This window comes from Eulemur rufifrons, chromosome 27 (genome assembly GCF_041146395.1).
Source record: "Eulemur rufifrons isolate Redbay chromosome 27, OSU_ERuf_1, whole genome shotgun sequence".
In the NCBI taxonomy this organism is placed as follows: Eukaryota; Metazoa; Chordata; class Mammalia; order Primates; family Lemuridae; genus Eulemur; species Eulemur rufifrons.
In genome coordinates, this window is record NC_091009.1 from 27,452,435 (window position 1) to 27,469,546 (window position 17,112).

The 17,112-nt window shown below is 52.9% G+C and overlaps 1 protein-coding gene across 3 annotated transcripts in view; it reads right to left on the bottom strand.

Moving 5' to 3' along the window:
• Window positions 1-17,112, bottom strand: part of RASSF5 (Ras association domain family member 5) — a 59,779-nt gene that overhangs the window by 17,537 nt on the left and 25,130 nt on the right. The window contains exon 1 of one of the 3 annotated variants that reach the window (XM_069459451.1): window positions 6,529-6,851. The exons of the other annotated variants lie outside the window; for them this stretch is intronic. Coding sequence (XP_069315552.1) covers window positions 6,529-6,648 — 120 coding nt within the window. The 5' untranslated portion in view covers window positions 6,649-6,851. Of the gene's footprint in view, window positions 1-6,528; window positions 6,852-17,112 lie in introns of those variants that run through there. 3 annotated transcript variants of the gene reach the window in all.

Genomic DNA, 17,112 nt, shown 5'->3' on the forward strand with positions numbered 1-17,112 from the left:
TTTGCATTTGTGGGCACCTTTTGGCCTCACTGCTGGGCTTCAACTACTTGGAGAATTCTGGGAGGAGCTATAGGAGAGGCAGGATGGCTTAGTGGTTAGGAGTTCTGGCATTGGACTACTTAGGTACAAATGCTGGATCTGCCACTTACTACTGTGTGACCCTGGGGACATTACCTGATCCCTTTCTGTGCCTCAGTGTCCTCACTGTTAAATGGACGCAGTCATAGAACCAACCTCATATAGTTGTGAGGATTTAGTCTATACGTGTAAAACACTTAAAACAACACCTGACACGTATCAAGGCCCAATAATTAGCCATCACTATTCACATGTTCCAACAATTTCCCAGCAGCCTCCAGCTCCTGCCCTTTGTCTATGAACAGAACCTTATGCCTCCATGCACCCCCATCACTAAAATCCAACGCCCCTCTGCATTTTCTCAAAATGGCCTGCATGGTCCTGTGCCCCAGAGCTCACCATGGCTTCTCACAGTCCAACAGTGAGTCCCCCTTAACAGTAGCTACCCACTGGGCAGGTGAGTCTTCCATTTTACAGGAGGAGGAGGTGAGGCCTAGAGCGGTGAGCACACTTCCAGAGGTCACACAGAGTGAAGGCTCGGGGCGTGGATTGAGGGTGCCCAAAGCACTGAGATTGCCAAACAGCGATCTTTCACTCACTCAAAATTAAATAGGGAAAGTAAAACAAACGAGAGGTCTATTGATTTCTTTCTCCCCAACCTGCCATTCCCCACGGCTGAAAGGCAGACAGAAGAACTCTATCAGAGCAGGTCCCCGGCCTCCTCCCAGGGGGCCCTGCCCGCCCCCCTTGGAGGCCCCACTTGAGGAAGGCCCATGCCAGGTCCTGCCAGAGCCCGGTTGCTTAGTGACCCAGCCCTGCCTACCCTCATCCTCCAGGGCAAACAGCTGAGCAGTCACAGACGGGGCAGATGGGGCTGTTCTAGGTTTGGACAGTTGTCCTTGCATTTTCTGCTCACTCAATGGGATTTTTCTTTACAGGGTTACTGGAAACATCCATTTATTCCATATAAAGAACCTCAGCAAGCTTCCCTTTAAAACAGTCCTGTTAGAGACCAGCCTGGGCAAGAGTGAGACCCCATCTCTACTAAAAATAGAAAAATTATCTGGGCATGGTGGCGCATGCCTGTAGTCCCAGCTACTCCGGAGGCTGAGGCAGGAGGATTGCTTAAGCAATCACTTGGGGAGATTAAAAAAGCAGATTCAAGGGTCCTATCTCCAAAGATTCAGGAGCCAGCAGGTCTCAAAGAGTGATTCTGATGCAGGTGGCCGGGGCCATCCTTGGAGCAACACCAAAGGTTTCAGATGCTACAGAGAAACCAAAGAAGTGCTGAGTAAGGGAAAGCACCTGTCCTCAAGGAGCTCCCAGTCCAGTTGGGGGAGACAGCTCATCCTCAGTGACAGATGAAGGAGAGGCACAGGTCAAAGAGACAGAGGTCACGCCCTTCTCCAAGAAGGTATGAGCAGAGCTTCCAAGGTGGCTGGTGCAGAGAGGGTGGAAGGGGGAATGCGTGGCAGTGACAACCAACTGCTGACCATGACCTGCTTCCTGGTCCACCGGGCTCCCAGCTGTACTTCATTTCCCACCCTCCCTTGTGGTGAGGTGTGGCCACGTGACAGAGGCCTGGCCAATGGCACAGGGCAGAAGAAACACACACCATTTCCAGGCGTGGCCCACAAAACTCTCCCATGTGTCATCCTGAGCCCCCACCTGCCAATTTAACTTTACGGAAAGAGGGAAATAAACCTCTTACTATATTCAATGACTAAAAATCAGGGGTGGGCTGTTGTCATTCAGTCCATCCTGATTGTACGGGACGCAAGAGAGAAGACAGAGCAACTAAACCCAACCAGCACTTGGCGCCTGCTTTCGCAACCAGGTACTTGCTGTTGCAGTAGACCCGAGGGACAAGCGATTTCTGATCTCACAGGGCTGCCAGGCCTGGGAAGGGCCAGAGAAGGCAACGGGCAGTGAAGTCCCCAGAGGTGGAGGACAGATGACATTCCTAAGGGGACGGCCAGGGCGTGGCTGTGCCAGTAAGCAGAATCTTCTGGGGTTAGTCTTGGGCCGTGTAAGCCTTTGAGATAACACATAAAAAACAGTTAAATGGTCCAATGGTTCTGAAGATTCTTGTTTCATTTTTATTGCTCAAATTTGGAGCTAACTTATCGGTAGTATTCTTTTCTTTCCTCTCATGCGAAGGTGGTGAGAGGCAGGTGCTGCGCCCAGGGCCTCGGTGTGCCTGCTGCTGGCACAGAGAGGATGTCCCCGGCTCGTCCCAGGGCTGTCAGGGTTGGCTGGTGTCCCTGGAGGACTGCAGAGGCCCTGTCCAGGGAGGAGGCGACCAGCCAGGCCAGCAGAGATGGAACAAGTGCCAGAACGGAACAGGGAGCTGTGTGCTGTCCTGACCTCTCAGACTCCCTTCCTCTCTGCATTTTCCTTAAAGAAATTCAATGGTATCAGTGTCAACCGGAGAAGGCCTGGGGACATGGGAGTGTGCTTAAGGAAAATATTTAACCATAAATATTGTCAGCTCTCTGTTCTTCATATCCACAAAGAAAAACACACAGGAGCAAAAATCTCCAGCACAAGGATAGATTTTTATCTCTTAAAATCTTTCAATTTTAGCATAAACTCTGAGAACTTTTACTTTTTTGGTTTTTCTTTTTTTTAATTGACCTGGCATCTATGATGACGAGGGAAGAACTTTTAAATGATTAAAGTAGTAAGATGACAGGGACTTCCTGCTAGTGTGAAACGTAGGGTGGGTGTCCCCTTGGCTAATGTGCCTTATGGAACGGAAGGATGGTAAGGAACTTTCAAGACCTTATGCAGCCTGAAGTCGTTTGAGTCTTTCCATTCTGTAGAAGGCTCTGAGAGGACAAGGCCTATAGTCTGTCCTGGGTCACCCACTCAGTAAAAAACCAAGAAGAAGAGCACTTGACAAGGAGTCCAAGCGAGGTGTTAGTCCTGGCTTCACTTGGCCACGCGCATGGCCTAGTGAAGTCCTCCCACCTCTCTGGGCCTCACTTTCCCTATCTATAAAGTGAGCTGCTCTGACATTCTGCAAGAAGCAGGTTTTATGTGTCCTCAGCACGCTCAACCCAATGCTCTGGGTGGGCTCCAGCGTCCTGGGGTTCCGGAGCCTGTTGAACATGCAGAGAGAGCTCAGAGTGCTTGTGTCACTGCTCAGATGTCAAATCCTAAATGGCCACCACCTGCAGGCATTTGCGAAATTAACAGGAATGGAAGCTGGCCCCAGATAGGAGTAAAGGAGCAAATGGCAGGGATGGCCAGAGGGCCTCGCCTAGCTTTACAGTCCCCAGCCCTACAATCACCAAACCTTGTTTGTTGAGAGACTAAAGCACAAAATTCTCTGGGCCAGGAAGCAAGAGATGTAGGTTCTAATCATGGGTTCATCATAAACTTGCCGTGTGACCTTGGATAGATCCCCCTGTCTCTCTAGATGCCACCATCTTGGACTGGGCTAACTGTGTGCCTTACTGAGCCCACCCAGTCTGCACCGCCCGCGCACACAGGCTGGCTCTCCCCAGGCCCACGTGGACATGCACGACCCAGGGAAACCCAATCTAATTGTGCCCAGCCAAGCAGGAAAGTCCCCGGCGAGTACCGCCTCAGCCTCCTGAAACTTTGTGGTGTGACTCAAAACCAGGTCCCCCACCCCTCTCAAACAAGACACATGGCCCCAGGAGGCCGCCATTTCTGAAAGGAGACATCAAGCTAGGACCTGGGTCTGGGCCCCTTTCTCCCTTGCTGTTTCTCTGACCTTCAGGTGCCTCCTCTGTGAGATGGGGAGACCTGCCCCATCCCTGCCACCTCCCTCCAAAAGGGATTGGAGAGTGGTCTCGGGAACTCCTTGGAGACAGGCTAGTGACATCTCCCAGGTGGTGGCACGGGAACAGCAGCGCGGCTTCCCCGAAGCTGTGTTCAGCCAGAACACTGAACAGTAGACACAGGTTGTTCTGACAAGGCTATTTATAGAAGCCGGCTCAGCCTTCCCCAATGGGGGCCTCAGTCTCTCAGCGACCAGGAAACATATAAACTCCTTTCCTTGGAGACAGGAAGAGAATTTCTCTTAGGAGCTCAGGCGTGATCGCTCCCTGGGTAGGAGAAAAGCATTGTTAGGGTCAGAATGAGGTTGGGATATGACAGATCTCTTTGAAACCCTTTACAGAAGTGACTGCATGGAAGAAGACAAAGCTAAAAAATGTTATTAAAGGGGAAAGAATGAAAGACTGAAACCTGTGGAGGAAGCGTCCCGGCCCCTCAGTCAGCCACACGGCCTCTCGGCAGCTGCCTTCTCAGCCTGCGGGCCCACCAGCCCTGCGCCCTCCCTGGAGAGTTCTGTGCTGAAGGCCAGTTTGGGGCTGGGGGAAACTGTCCCCGTCTGCAGTTCTGAAGATGCAGTTGAGATTCTTCTACGACAGTTGAGCAGAGGTCAGGGATAAGGGGGTCGGTGGCCACCTCCCCTTCCTTCTCTGTAGCGTTTATCCCTTAACGTCCTGACCGGGCTTCAACAAAATGAGTTTTTTAGAACGGATTCTGGCCTTCTGGGGGGTTCTAGACTCTGGCAAAATGAGGCAGGGAGATATACAGAGGCCTCAAGATACGCAATGGATTCAAGATACAAAGTAAAGAAAGAGTTTCTGTGGACACCAAACTAAAGATGTATTTTCTGTAGTGACGCTAGGAAGGAGAATTGGGGGGAAGAATGGGGAAGGCCGCTTAGGCCATGGAACAAGTCATTCCCCCAGCACCAACCCCATCCCAGTATATTTTCTTGTAGGATATTTCTATTTCTCCCAAGAACTATCGGAAACAGCTCTCTTTTTCAATTGCCAAGTAAAAGAAACCCCAGCTTTGCAGAGCCCCTTCTTCACCCAGTTATGCAAACATCTCACCCTCTGGGACCAAGGGCTCACAGCCCCACTGGCAGCGCCAGGCAAGCACAGCAGCTAAACCTTGTTTTAAAAACAGGAACCATTGCCTTCCCAGGCAGCAACAAAACCCTCCAGAGCAACAGTTCAAAACCTCAGCTGCATATGAGAATCACCTGGGGAGCTTCTCAAAACCCTGGTACCCAGGCCAATTAAATAAGACTCCCTGGGTGGGGGGGCCCAGGTGTCATCAGTATTTTCTCAGCTCCCTGCGATTCCAGTGTGTAGGTAAGGTTGACAATGGCTGGTCTGAAGACCCAGATAGCAAGAGTGCCTGTGGGGGAGGGGCGGGCCACACCGTGAAGCAAGAACCCCGAGAGTAGGACACCACCCCTCTGTGGCCCAGGTGTTCTACATGAGCCTCACCTAAAGCGAGAGAAGGAGACACCTGTCCCTTTTCCCCTCACTTTCCAGAACATTCCCCCCACCCCCAGCCCCCATCAGGGGGTGCCCCAGAAAGCAGATGCTGGTTCCAGGGGCCTGCTTTAGTTGATTTCCTTCAAACAAATTCACAACCTCTCCTTCAGTTCTCGGGCGTCCTCTCACAACTGGAAGGTCCAGTACATCTGCCTGACTTCAGGACCCAGCAAATGCAGGGCCTACAGACAAGATGAATTATTAACGAAGGCGGCCCCAGAGTCAGGCCTGGGGAAGTTTTGGGTTAATTCTAGCTTGGAGTAGGACTACTGCATTAATGATGAGCCTGCCACACACCTGTGAAATTGAACCGCTCACTTCTGCCTATATAAACAGTCCGGTCTAGTAACCTATCTAAGGACCAGGCTTGAAGTCCTCTCACCTAAATAACAAAGCAAATAAACAAAAACAGCTTTGCCCCCACTCCTTCCCAGATACCCGCAGATCTGTGGCCCTGCAGCCAGCTGGGAAAGTGGCCAGGGATCCCAGGCTTGCTGGTGTCTAGAAGCTCACACCTTTAAGAAACACACACAGACTCATGAGAGAACACACACAAGCCCCTTAGGTTACCCAAACCAGGAATTTAAAACGGTAGCATGGCGGCAGCCTAGGAGAGACGTTTTAGTTTGCCTCTGAAAACACCCTGCACTTCTGCAAAGTTGCTGGACTACATTTTAAGATGGTTTCTGGCCACTTCCAATACGGAAGTCTCAACCTATGAATGTCTCCCCTACTGAGGGACTGGGCGTCATCCACCTTCCATCTAGAACTAAGCTAGGATTTGGGGAAAAAAAGAGACAGAGCAGCGGCCCGCTTACCTGCACAGGCACAGGTGAGCGTGAGCCAATCCCTGAGCCCAGTGCAGTCCCCAAATCCTAGCGAGCCATTTTGAAGAGAACTAGGGACTAGAAACGCCAAACGGAGCAGCCTGAAGGGCTCCGGATCCAACCCGTGGTCTGCTCCGCCGGCAAGTTCAAGAGGGTTCTCCAAGGGCAACTGCCCGGCCACTCTCCTGACACATGGCTTAGCGTGTTTGCCGGGAGCAAGCTCTCCCTTCTAGACCGCAGAAGTTATTTCCCCCACATGAAAGGCTCTTGTATTCCATTATTATGTTTACCTTTGGAGAATGTTTGCTCTGTGCATTCCTGAAAAAGGTGGTCTTGGCAGTGAAGAAGCAATCTTCCAGTTCCTCATCCAGGCTGCAGTACCCACTGCTCATGCTGCTGTCCACGGTCATCTAGTCCCGAGCCCCCGCCCGAGGCCGCCAGGGCATGGGAGGGGGCCGGGCTCGGGATGCAGGACGCGGCAGAGGGAGGTGGGGACCCCTCCCCGGGCTCTGCCGTGGCGTCACCCCCAGCCCCGCCGGGAGCTAGTCGCTCAGGAGGCCAGGCACGGCCGGCGTCTCTTTCACAGTGGCTGGGGCGCGGGCAGAGCAACCCGTTCCCGTCCCTGCGTCGCCTGCGCCCGCACAGCCGCTTGCACAGCCCCGGGGCGGCCCCGGGCGCCCGCTCGCCGCGCGCTCCGCTCTCCGACTCGCAGGGCCTCTGCGGTTTCATCTCCCCGGCGCCGGCTCCCTCCCTCCGCCCCGCGTGCCCCGCGCCATCTCCACACCTCCCCCGCCGGCTGCCTTTCCTGCCCCTGCAGCGGTGGCAAGCAGTGCAGTTCCGAAGCCACTTCCTCTGCAAGGTTCCTCAAAGCCGGCTCGGCTGTCACTGCGCACTCCCCCGCCTCCCCACCCACCTGGGTGCCACACGACCTGGTGGCAACTGGACCCAGGGCACCTCAGGTCAGATTAGGGATGCAGCGAAGGAATGCGCCAGGATGGATCTGGGCGGGGGGCGGGGAGGGGGCGGATTTATTCCCTCTGTTTCTTCATCAAGGAGCCCATTCTCATCACCTGTGGTGACTCAGGTTCACGGAGCAGACAGTGCGGTAAGGTCAACACCATCCTCCGCCCCTTCTCCCCATGCACCGCCTCAGCCCACCCCATCCCCAGCCCCCACTGGCTGGGTGGGGAGCCTGGCCAGAGTGGCTGGAGCAGTAACCGGAGAAGAAGAAAATCAATATCTGGCCTGCCTGGGAGCAGCAATATTTTAACTTGGAAAAGCCAGAAGAAACTGCAGGGTCACCACAAGCACATGCAAATCATATGCAAAGTCAAGGCAACCTGGAGAGAAAGTTGCTTTGCCACCCGAAGAACCAGGCCCTCGGGACGTCTCAGGATACCAATGGAGCCTGCAGACAGCACCGGGTTATTTGTGCCTTTTCCTGACAATCTGGCCAACAGGGGTCTTTGCCAGATCTTGTCCTTCCTAACATCAGGGATGGCTCATTTACATTTCTCCGTCCCCCCCCCCCCCACCCAGGGCTGATCCCTTCCAAACAATTAGGGCGACACCCCACAACTTCTCAGACCACAGTTGGTACAACAGTAGTTACAGCTGCCGCTGTTTGTACCACCGTATGTGCCAGGTGATTTGCGTGCAGTCTGTCATTTAGCTCCCCAGACAGCCTTGAGATAGAGACTATTTATAGATGAGGAAACTAAGGCTCAGAGTCACACAAGTAGGACGTGTGTGGTGGGACTCAGCCCCTGGTCTGTGTGACTCCAGGGCCTATGTTCTTAGTCACTGCGATATACAGTCTCTCAGCAGAGATGAGATTATTTTGGTGGCTACTCTGTCATCTTTAAATGCAGCAGGGCCTGGAGTCGCAGGAAAAGCAAGCACAGCCTTCAGAGCCTGCTACCATGCTGATGGAGTCTGGGGGCCTGTGGACCCCGGGAGCGCCCTGGACAGTGGTGGCCGAGAGGAGCTATCAGGACTCTCCCAGTCTGTGCGACTTTCCTTGGCGTTCCGAGACAACTCAGTCCTGGGGAAGCACACGCTGGGTGGAGGACTAGACTTAGCCCCCAGACACCAAGCTGCCAACTCCATTTTAAGCTCTGGTTACTTTTATGAGGAACCCTCTCCCTCCCCCACCTTTGCCAAATCTGTCAGTGCTCAGGAGGGTTTCAAACTGCAGCCCAATTTGGCTCCATCCTCCCACACAGTCTTTTTCCCAGAAGCCTGCAAGTGCCTGGCAGGCACCGACAGGAGAGAGCTGAGCGCCAGCGCCCCAGCCGCTGGCCGCCCTCAGCTCAGAACTGTCAATACCGGTAGCTGCTTCCTCTGGCAGGAAGACACTAAGTGGAGGGAGACAGCCGGGTGAGCTACCAGGTGTTTGTGGGGAGAGCTCTCACAGTAATGCGGTTGAAGATAGGTTCTGGCTTTGCCTGGAGCAATCTTTTCTTCAAATGGGTATTTTTGAGGCTGTTTGGAGGAGTTTCTCCGGGGTTCTCTGTGTCTTTGGGCCATCAATAGCAGCCCACTTCCTTTGTCCAGCCAGCTAAGAACAACACTTTGCTTTATAAAAAGAACCTCCTTACTCAGTGGGAAGCTAATACTTAAGGATAAAACAGGCCCCAGATTCTCTGTGGCCACACTGTGCCCCTGGCGTCACGTGGAGAGCTCCGCAATGCCACCGCAGTGCTACACATTCAAAAGGTGCAGCCTTAAAATACGGCTAAGAACGACCTCTTCAAACACCAAGCCAAGGTACCCCAGGGGCCAGCACGTGTCTCTCCTTGTGAGCAACACACGAGATGCCAGACCTGGGTAGGGAAGCTCGCAGGATACTATGCTGTTTTAGGGTGCTGCTCCCTGCCATTCCCAACAACGTGCAAACATGCTGTCTGAATAGGGCTTTTCACATCCGTCACTTCACGTAGGCTACCCTATAACCTTGAGGGCAGACATTATGCCCGTTTTATAGAAGAGGAAACTGAGGGAAGTAACTTGTTCCATCACAGCTGTTTACTTTCAAAGCCTCTTGACTTCTAGTTAACATCCGTTTCCCTGCCCTACCCCACCTGTCAATGAAGCTAGGTTTCGAAGGAAGCCATGAGTAAGGAGTCAGCAAAACAGAGACTGTGTGGGCAGGGACCCTAGGATGGGAAGAAATATGCAAAGATCATATATAATATATCAAGTTGGCCAGCCTCCAGGAGGAAAAAGCCAGAATGAATCCCCAAGGTCTCAAAGGGAGGAAGACAGGACTCTCCTTAGCATCTAATGACCCTGTCTGAACCTCTTCCCTATGAATAATCAATAGTAGTGATAGCTTGGCCATGGTAAGGGGGAGGGGCGTGGAAGAGCCTGAGCCTTTTAAGCCTCTGAGAGGTGACTGCACAAAGGATGGGAACTGGCTGTGCCTGTCCCTGGACCCAGGAAGAGGAGGCTGGGCCCAAAGCTCAGCATCCAGAGCCCTAAACCCATGGCATCGTGCTGGGGGTCAGAAAGCTTCACTGAAGTGATGAATGGACCACTTTCATGACTTAAAGTGTCAGATGATGAAACATGTTATTTTAAGCTTTCTTCCTTTCTCAAGTGCAATCCTGTCGTGTGGCCAGATCCCCTTGTGGGACCTGCCCTGTGGTTCTGCATGTTCTAGAAAAGCTGTGGTACAAGACTGGAAGTCAGGAGCTGGTATTCTAGTCCCAGCTCCACCTCCAGCTTGATACGGTGTCTTCAGCAACTTTGGACTTCAGGTTTCCTCATCGGTTCAGTGGAAGAGTGGTAGGAGTGGAGATCAGATTTAGGGCCTAATGACCTACCAACATATTCAGAGACTAAAAACCAGGGTGAGGTGCCACCCCACTCCTGAAACGTGTTTTGAAATCATTATTAGCTAGTCTGTGCAGACACTGTACTAGTAACACCAATGTGCGTCGTTTCACTTAATCCCTACAACAAACCTATGAGGAAGCCATGTTTATTATCGCTATTTTACAGAGAGGAAAGGGAGGTTCGGACAGGCTAAGTAACCTCACATAGTCACACATGCTAGTTAATGGAGCGGTGTATCAATCCGGGTAGCTCTGACTCCAGATCCCAAGTCCTTGAACCCCACACCCTGTGGCCTCATGGTTTACCCTGGGATTGCTCTCTTGGTAACCATACTGCCTGCAATTATAGTCCATTGCAAACGAGTTAGGAGCCACTTTCTCAGTCTGTCTGTGCCCCTTCCCTTTAGCTCACTGGGGTCTTCTCTTCTCCCCGTGTATGCCCCTGCTCTCCCCGGGGATTAGTTTCATCAGTGCCGATGGTATCAACCACACCTGGAAGACCCAGGGCTTATAATTCTCTCTCCCCCAGCCATCTCTGGATGGGTACCTGCAACAGCTCACTGAGTACCAGCCCCACCCACTGGAGCTTCGGTCTCAACACGTCCAAAATTGAGCTCACTGTTCCCTGCCTCACCCTCCACCTGCTCCTCCTCCTTCAGTATTTCCCCTCTTGGTGAACGCACTGACCTAGATTGCTGCAAAGCCTTCCAGGAGTTCCCTTTGTTCCCATCTCCGCCTCCTCCAAACTCCACACCCCCTTGTTGCCAAAGTTACCCTTCTAAGATCAACATCCAATCAAGTTCCCTATCATAAATCCTTCTACTCAGATTTCAACTAATAATTATTGAATAATTACTATGTATCAGGTTCTAGTTGCTTATTTTTTCATTCATTCATTTAACAAGTATTTACTGGGCGCCTTCTGCATGGCAAGCACCAGGCTGGGTGTTCGGGTTCAAGCATGAGTAAGATACAGTCCCTGCCTTCTCATAATGTATCTTCTAGGAGAACGACTTTAAATAAGAAGATCTATTCAGGTCACCGAGATCTTACACATTTCATTATCTCAATCCTCACATTCCTGCAAGAGGGTATTTTACAGATGAATAAACTGAGGTCCAGAGTGGTCACTTTGCCCAAACAAGTAACTGGTAGGAGCAGATTTCAAACACAGAACCCCTGTGTCTAAGTTTCCATTACAATTGTCCCTCCTCCGTCGACTCCCAGTGCCTATTCCAAACTCCCGAGCCAGTCCTTTAAGGTCCTCTGCGATGCATGCCCAGCCAACCGTTCACACCAGCACCAGCCACAAGCAAGCATCCTCTGTTACAGCACACAAAACTCCATTTGCGTTCCCAGAAACCATCCTGCCCTCTTGTGGTGTTGTTCTTGCTGTTTTCTCTGCCTGTCAAATTCTCCTCCTATGTTCCCCCCCAACACCCCCTCCAGCCACCCCCTCCTTCCGAACATGTATTCCCCAATAACAACCACACCTCCCACACCTTCTGTGTGACTCTCGGAGGCATCCTTTCCCAGACATCCTATCTGGGTTGAATCTTAAGAATGCCGCCCACCATCCCTACAGCAGTGATTTCTGGCATTAAGTGGCTGCGCACAGCAGAGAGCTCAGTTTTCCCCCAGATGACTTCCTACCGTAAGAGGTGAGTGGCTGTCCACCATTTAGGTTCTCAGGAGCGCTAGCCCACACCACGCTTCTGCCAGGCTGCCGGGCTAACAGCTTCGATAGGCCCTGAGGCTTACGAAGACTGAAGACAGTTGAATCACCCCAGTCGTCCACAAGAAGAGGCAGAGGCCCTCAGGTGCCCATGACAGTGTCTGAGTCAGGGATTCTGCCCTCTAAGTACCCTCTCCCTTAGTGAGGATAGAGAATGACCAAAGATGCTCCTGATCAACAACACTCTCCCTTGCCGGCCCCTCTCCAGAAAGGGCCAATCCTCCAATGCCCAGGGCAGCGTGGTCAGCAGTGTGAGACGTGAGCAAGACGCGTCTAGCAAGGAGCATCTTTTTGTCCCCAACCTCAGACCTCAGGGCTGAGCTGCCCCAGCCACGGGTCATCTCAGGCAGTCCACTGCTTCTAGGGCAGAAGTGAGGGTAGGGCTGAGGAGCACAGAGCAACGTCTCGGGGCTTAAGGATCTCTAGAGAAATAAGTACTCGAGCTCTGATGAGAAGAACTGGGTGCCAGTTGGTCCAGCCTGGGCTGCTCAGATAGGCCCTGGGGCGGCTCCCGGGAGGGATGGCTGTCTACCTAGTGCAGGCGGATCACTGACAGCTTTGGCCAGCACTTCTAGCTTTGGGAGCGTGGCAGGGAGTCCGTGAAGGAGCCGTGGAGGGAGCTGTCCCAGACGTAGCCAGAGTGGGGCGGAAGGAGTGGGAGAACTGGTTCCTCCCTTCCACACGCATCGGGGGGGCTGCCTCTCATCTGGCTGCCTATGGAATCCCCTGAGAGAAGCAATCAGTTCCTTATCAAGAGAAAGAGTCTGAATAGAAATCAGCGCCCAATTTTAGACTTGGAAGCTAAGGAAATACGACTGAGAGACTAGGCAGGGTCCAGTGTGTTCTGCTCCCCACCCCCACCCCCAATCTGCCAGGAGAGACTAGATCTGAGACCCTAGTCTCTGGCTTATGTGACATTCACGCCATGCCAACTGGAGGTGGTGAGCCTCCTCTTATTTGCGGCAGCCAGAGAATGACAGAATATGCTCTCGATATCAATTCATTGGATAGTGGATTAAAGTATGGTTTCTATTGAATGCATATCTCTTTCGCACCATTGCAAAGTCAAAGAATCATAAGTAGGACCATCGTATGCCAGGGACCCTCCCTACATCTTTATCTTATCACAGTCTACCTATCAAGTGACATTATACCACTTCATGTGTAATATAAAAAACCTTACAGTTCAATTTGATGAGCATCTGTTGTAATTTTCAGAAGAGACCCAGGACCCGGCACCTCCTGAGAGGCCTGCAGGTGGGTCCCTCACGAGCAGGAGGGACCCCGGGGCCTCCAGCCGGGACCCCCCGCCCCCCCACGCCCGGCTCCTCCCCTTCCAGGCGCTTCCCTCCTTGCTCCCCGGCTCCCCCGTGTGGTAGTCCCGGGTTCAACAAGAGGCGGCTGGGCCGAGGGACAGGGCGGGGCGGGCCGTGGGCGCTTCCCCTTCCGAAGGGCCTGGAAAGGCAGAGCCGCGGGTAACGAGACGGCGGTGTGTCTGCAGGAGGCAGCAAAGGGCCAGGAGCCAGGAAACTCCGAACGCGACGCCAGCTGAGTCACCACTCTGCTGCTGCGGGGCGATTGCAGCAGGGGCCCCGCTAGGCGTGGCAGCGGCCGGGTCCGTGTCTGCGGGTGCGAGGGGTAGGGGCGTCGGGCAGGGCCCCCGGGGCTGATCCACGCCGGGGCTCTGGAGGCCATGTGTCCCTTTGGTGAACAGGGCCAGGGTCATCTACAGAATGCAACAGTGACGTGGGCCTCGATGTTAGGAGGGATAACTGTAAGTCTCACAGCAATAAGCGCTGGCCCGAGCCACAGCCAGTGTCCTGGTTTTATATCCAGGACAGTGACCCAACTTCCTGGGATTTTTACGAGTTGGCAGGGCTAGGCCATGAAGGGTTTCTAATCCAGATTTATGCTCATGCTGAGAGCAACAGGAAGCCACTGACGGTTTTCATCACCGGGGTGACATGATAAAAAATACCCAGTAAGGCCGTCAGGGGTACCAGCGATGGCCCAGGACTGTTCCCCGGGGGTCTGTCGCCGCTTTGTCCACACAGCGCATCTCACGGAGCCGCACGACCGCCCTGGGCAGTCCCACTGCTCAGAGACCTGAGGCCCAGAGAAACTGGAAAGGCAAGTAATTCGCGGACACAATCCGGATTAGGAACTAGCTCTTCAGTCACCCAGGCCAAGGTTCTCCCTTTTCTTTAAGAAAACATTTATTGCCCTTTAAAAATATTATATTAGGAGCATATGAAAGCATTTGGCTATTCCAACAGCACAGAAGCAGACAGCAAAAGTTGAGGACCTCACTCCATTTCCACCCCCTCCCAAGGTAAAGTCTCTTCTGGTATTTAGCTGGGCACCGGCCAGGCCCTTGCCCGGCATTTACATACACACGTGTATACAGACATACAAAATACAAACGGCCTGGTCACCTGTGTACTGTGGGCGGACTTGTCTTCACTTGCACTCTTCCTTATCCACGCACACAGATCTGCTTTGGCAGCGCACCTTGGTACCAGTAAGGATGCTGGAATTTCCTTCCCAGCATCTCAGGAGCTCCCTCCACGGCTCACACTGCCCCGAGGCACTCCGCGGACCCTGTGCCCTGGCCGTCCAAGCACCAGATGACCAAAGAGAGTAGCTCTGTAAGGCAGCGTCTTCCACAAATGGCACCCAAAGAGCCTGGCGTAATAAGTACTTACAGAATGAATTTAAGGCAGTCCTTAGACACACAGATTTTAGAGTATTAATTTAATGTGTGTCAGGAGAAAAATCCTAAGTACATCAAACCAGTGGTCCAAGGATATTTGAAAATCTCCTTTAATATAAGTTTATTTAAGTTTAATAAAATGCGTCTATTTAAAGAGGCATATGAAGTAAATAATAGCACAGGTAGAGCATGCATATGGCGAATTCTAAGTGTGGAAGGTGCCTGATGAAGTTTGAGAACTGCAGTGGGAGGGGCTGGCTTCTGCAGCCGGGGGCCTGAGAGCCTGACGTCCAAGGTTGCTGCTCAGAGTCTCTGGAGGGCCAGGAGGAGCGGGGAGCAGTTTGGGCCTGTTGGATGTGAGAGGATCTGAGCACTGGCCACAAGGGATTTGAGTGGAAAGGGGAGCGCTTATGTTTCTGTTTTGTAATCTGTGCATTCCAAGTACCAAGCAAAGTGGCACCAAAGGCCAGAAGGACACAGCTGCCAGGATTCCCCTGGGTTGCAGTGGGTTATAATGAGAATCTACAGTAGTGGGCAAGGACAAAGACTCCTCTTGGGATCAGCTTCCCCACGGGCAATGAAAGAACTGGGCCAAACCATCAGAGGTCTCACCTTATCGCGAGGGAACTGGGAAGCCACTGAGGGATTTTCGTCCCAGAGATGACGTGGTAAGAGCACCTTTAAGATGACTGGAAGTATAAATCCTCGGGACATGCCCCTAAATAAAGGAACTGCAGCTGTTTTGGCAATTGATTGGGTCTTCAGCCAACAGCAATGATGTTCTCTTGCAAAGAGGCTTAAACTAAAGAAGGGACCTGGGGTAGGCTTGAAGGAGATTTGCTCAGAGACACTAGGGTGCCCAAGGAAGAGTCGGACATCACAGACCTAGAGATCTCCAAGAAAAGACTCCAAAACCACTGCTTCTGGAGTTGACAAAAACACAGGCGGCCACCAGCCCCCCTGCCTCTGTTTCTTTTTTTTTTTTTTTTTTTTGAGACAGAGTCTCTCTCTGTTGCCCAGGCTAGAGTGAGTGCCGTGGCGTCAGCCTAGCTCACAGCAACCTCAAACTCCTGGGCTCAAGCGATCCTCCTGCCTCAGCCTCCCGAGTAGCTGGGACTACAGGCATGCACCACCATGCCCGGCTAATTTTTTCTATATATATATTTAGCTGTCTATATAATTTCTTTCTATTTTTAGTAGAGATGGGGTCTCGCTCTTGCTCAGGCTGGTCTCGAACTCCTGAGCTCAAACGATCCGCCCACCTCGGCCTCCCAGAGTGCTAGGATTACAGGCGTGAGCCACCGCGCCCGGCCTGCCTCTGTTTCTGATGCCTGCAAGACACAGGCCAACCCGGATGGCCTTGTGAGTTTGCCGTTGGGGGCACCAGGGCCCATCCCTCCCCCCCCCCGCCCCCCCCCCGCCCCCCCACACGCCTGTTCCTCCTTCCTCCCCCGCTGCCTCCCTCTGGCACGGCAGAGAGAAGACAGACCTGGGGATTATTGCTTTTCAAATGTTGGGGCCAAGTACTTATCTACAGATGGTCTCCACCACGTTTTGAAAAATGTATGACTGTACAGGAAGAACATATAAAAATGTTAATGAAGAGTGGTTCTCTCTGGCTGGAGAAAAATCATTGACTTTTTTTCCTCAAAGAGCAGAGAGGCGAAATGCTACCAAGATGAGCCCTCCTAACAGTCACGGGCCCCCAAGCTAGCTGAGCTCAGACCTGGGATCCTGCTACAATAAATCCCCCAAGAAAATGGCCCGCGCACACGAGGCTAGCTCAGCCCAGGTGGTGATGTCAAGGTGAAAGAAAGTTCCATTTTGGTATTTAACAGAAATTCAAGCCAAGGCGGAAATCAGCACAAACAAGCTTTTTAGAAAAGGCGAGTGGGCCTGGAGCGGGGCCCGGGTTTTATTGATAGAAGGCTCGGTCCTGCCCCAGTTCTGCTGAAGCATGCAGCCAGGCCTGTCCAAGGCAAACACGGCAGCCCGATCCAGCCGGCCCGAGAGCAAACCCCACGCAAGGCTGTTTGCCAGCCGGGCTGCTCAGCACCCATGCGGGACTCTTGGCTCCTGCCCCTGTGATATTTCAGGGGTGGTTCTGCTCTAGACGCAGCCCTAATTTAGCTTGCCAGAAGGTTCTGAGCTTGACTCCCCTCTCCAACAGAGGAAAGGGGGTTACTCTGTTTCTAAAAACCCAGACCTGGAAGCACCTCTTCTCTGCTGACATTCAGGGGATGGGCCGGCGCACACAGCAGATCCCAGGCCCTTCCCTGGGCCTTTTGCCACCGCACCTGGCAGCTGGCTGACCTGCTCCAGGGCGGAGTTTCTCAATCTCAGCACAGTGGCCATATGGGGCCAGGTGATTCCTTGTCTTGGGGCTGTCCTACGTAATACGTGATGTTCAGCAGCATCCCTGGACTCTACTGGGAGTCAGTAGCATCCCCCAAGTTGTGACAACCACACATGTCTCCAGGCATTGCCGATGTCCCCCCCCCCCCACCAAGGACATTTGCCCCCTTTTGAGACCTGCTGCTCTAGAGGAACAAACAGAGAAAGACCCAATGAGGAGACCCAGGAAGCA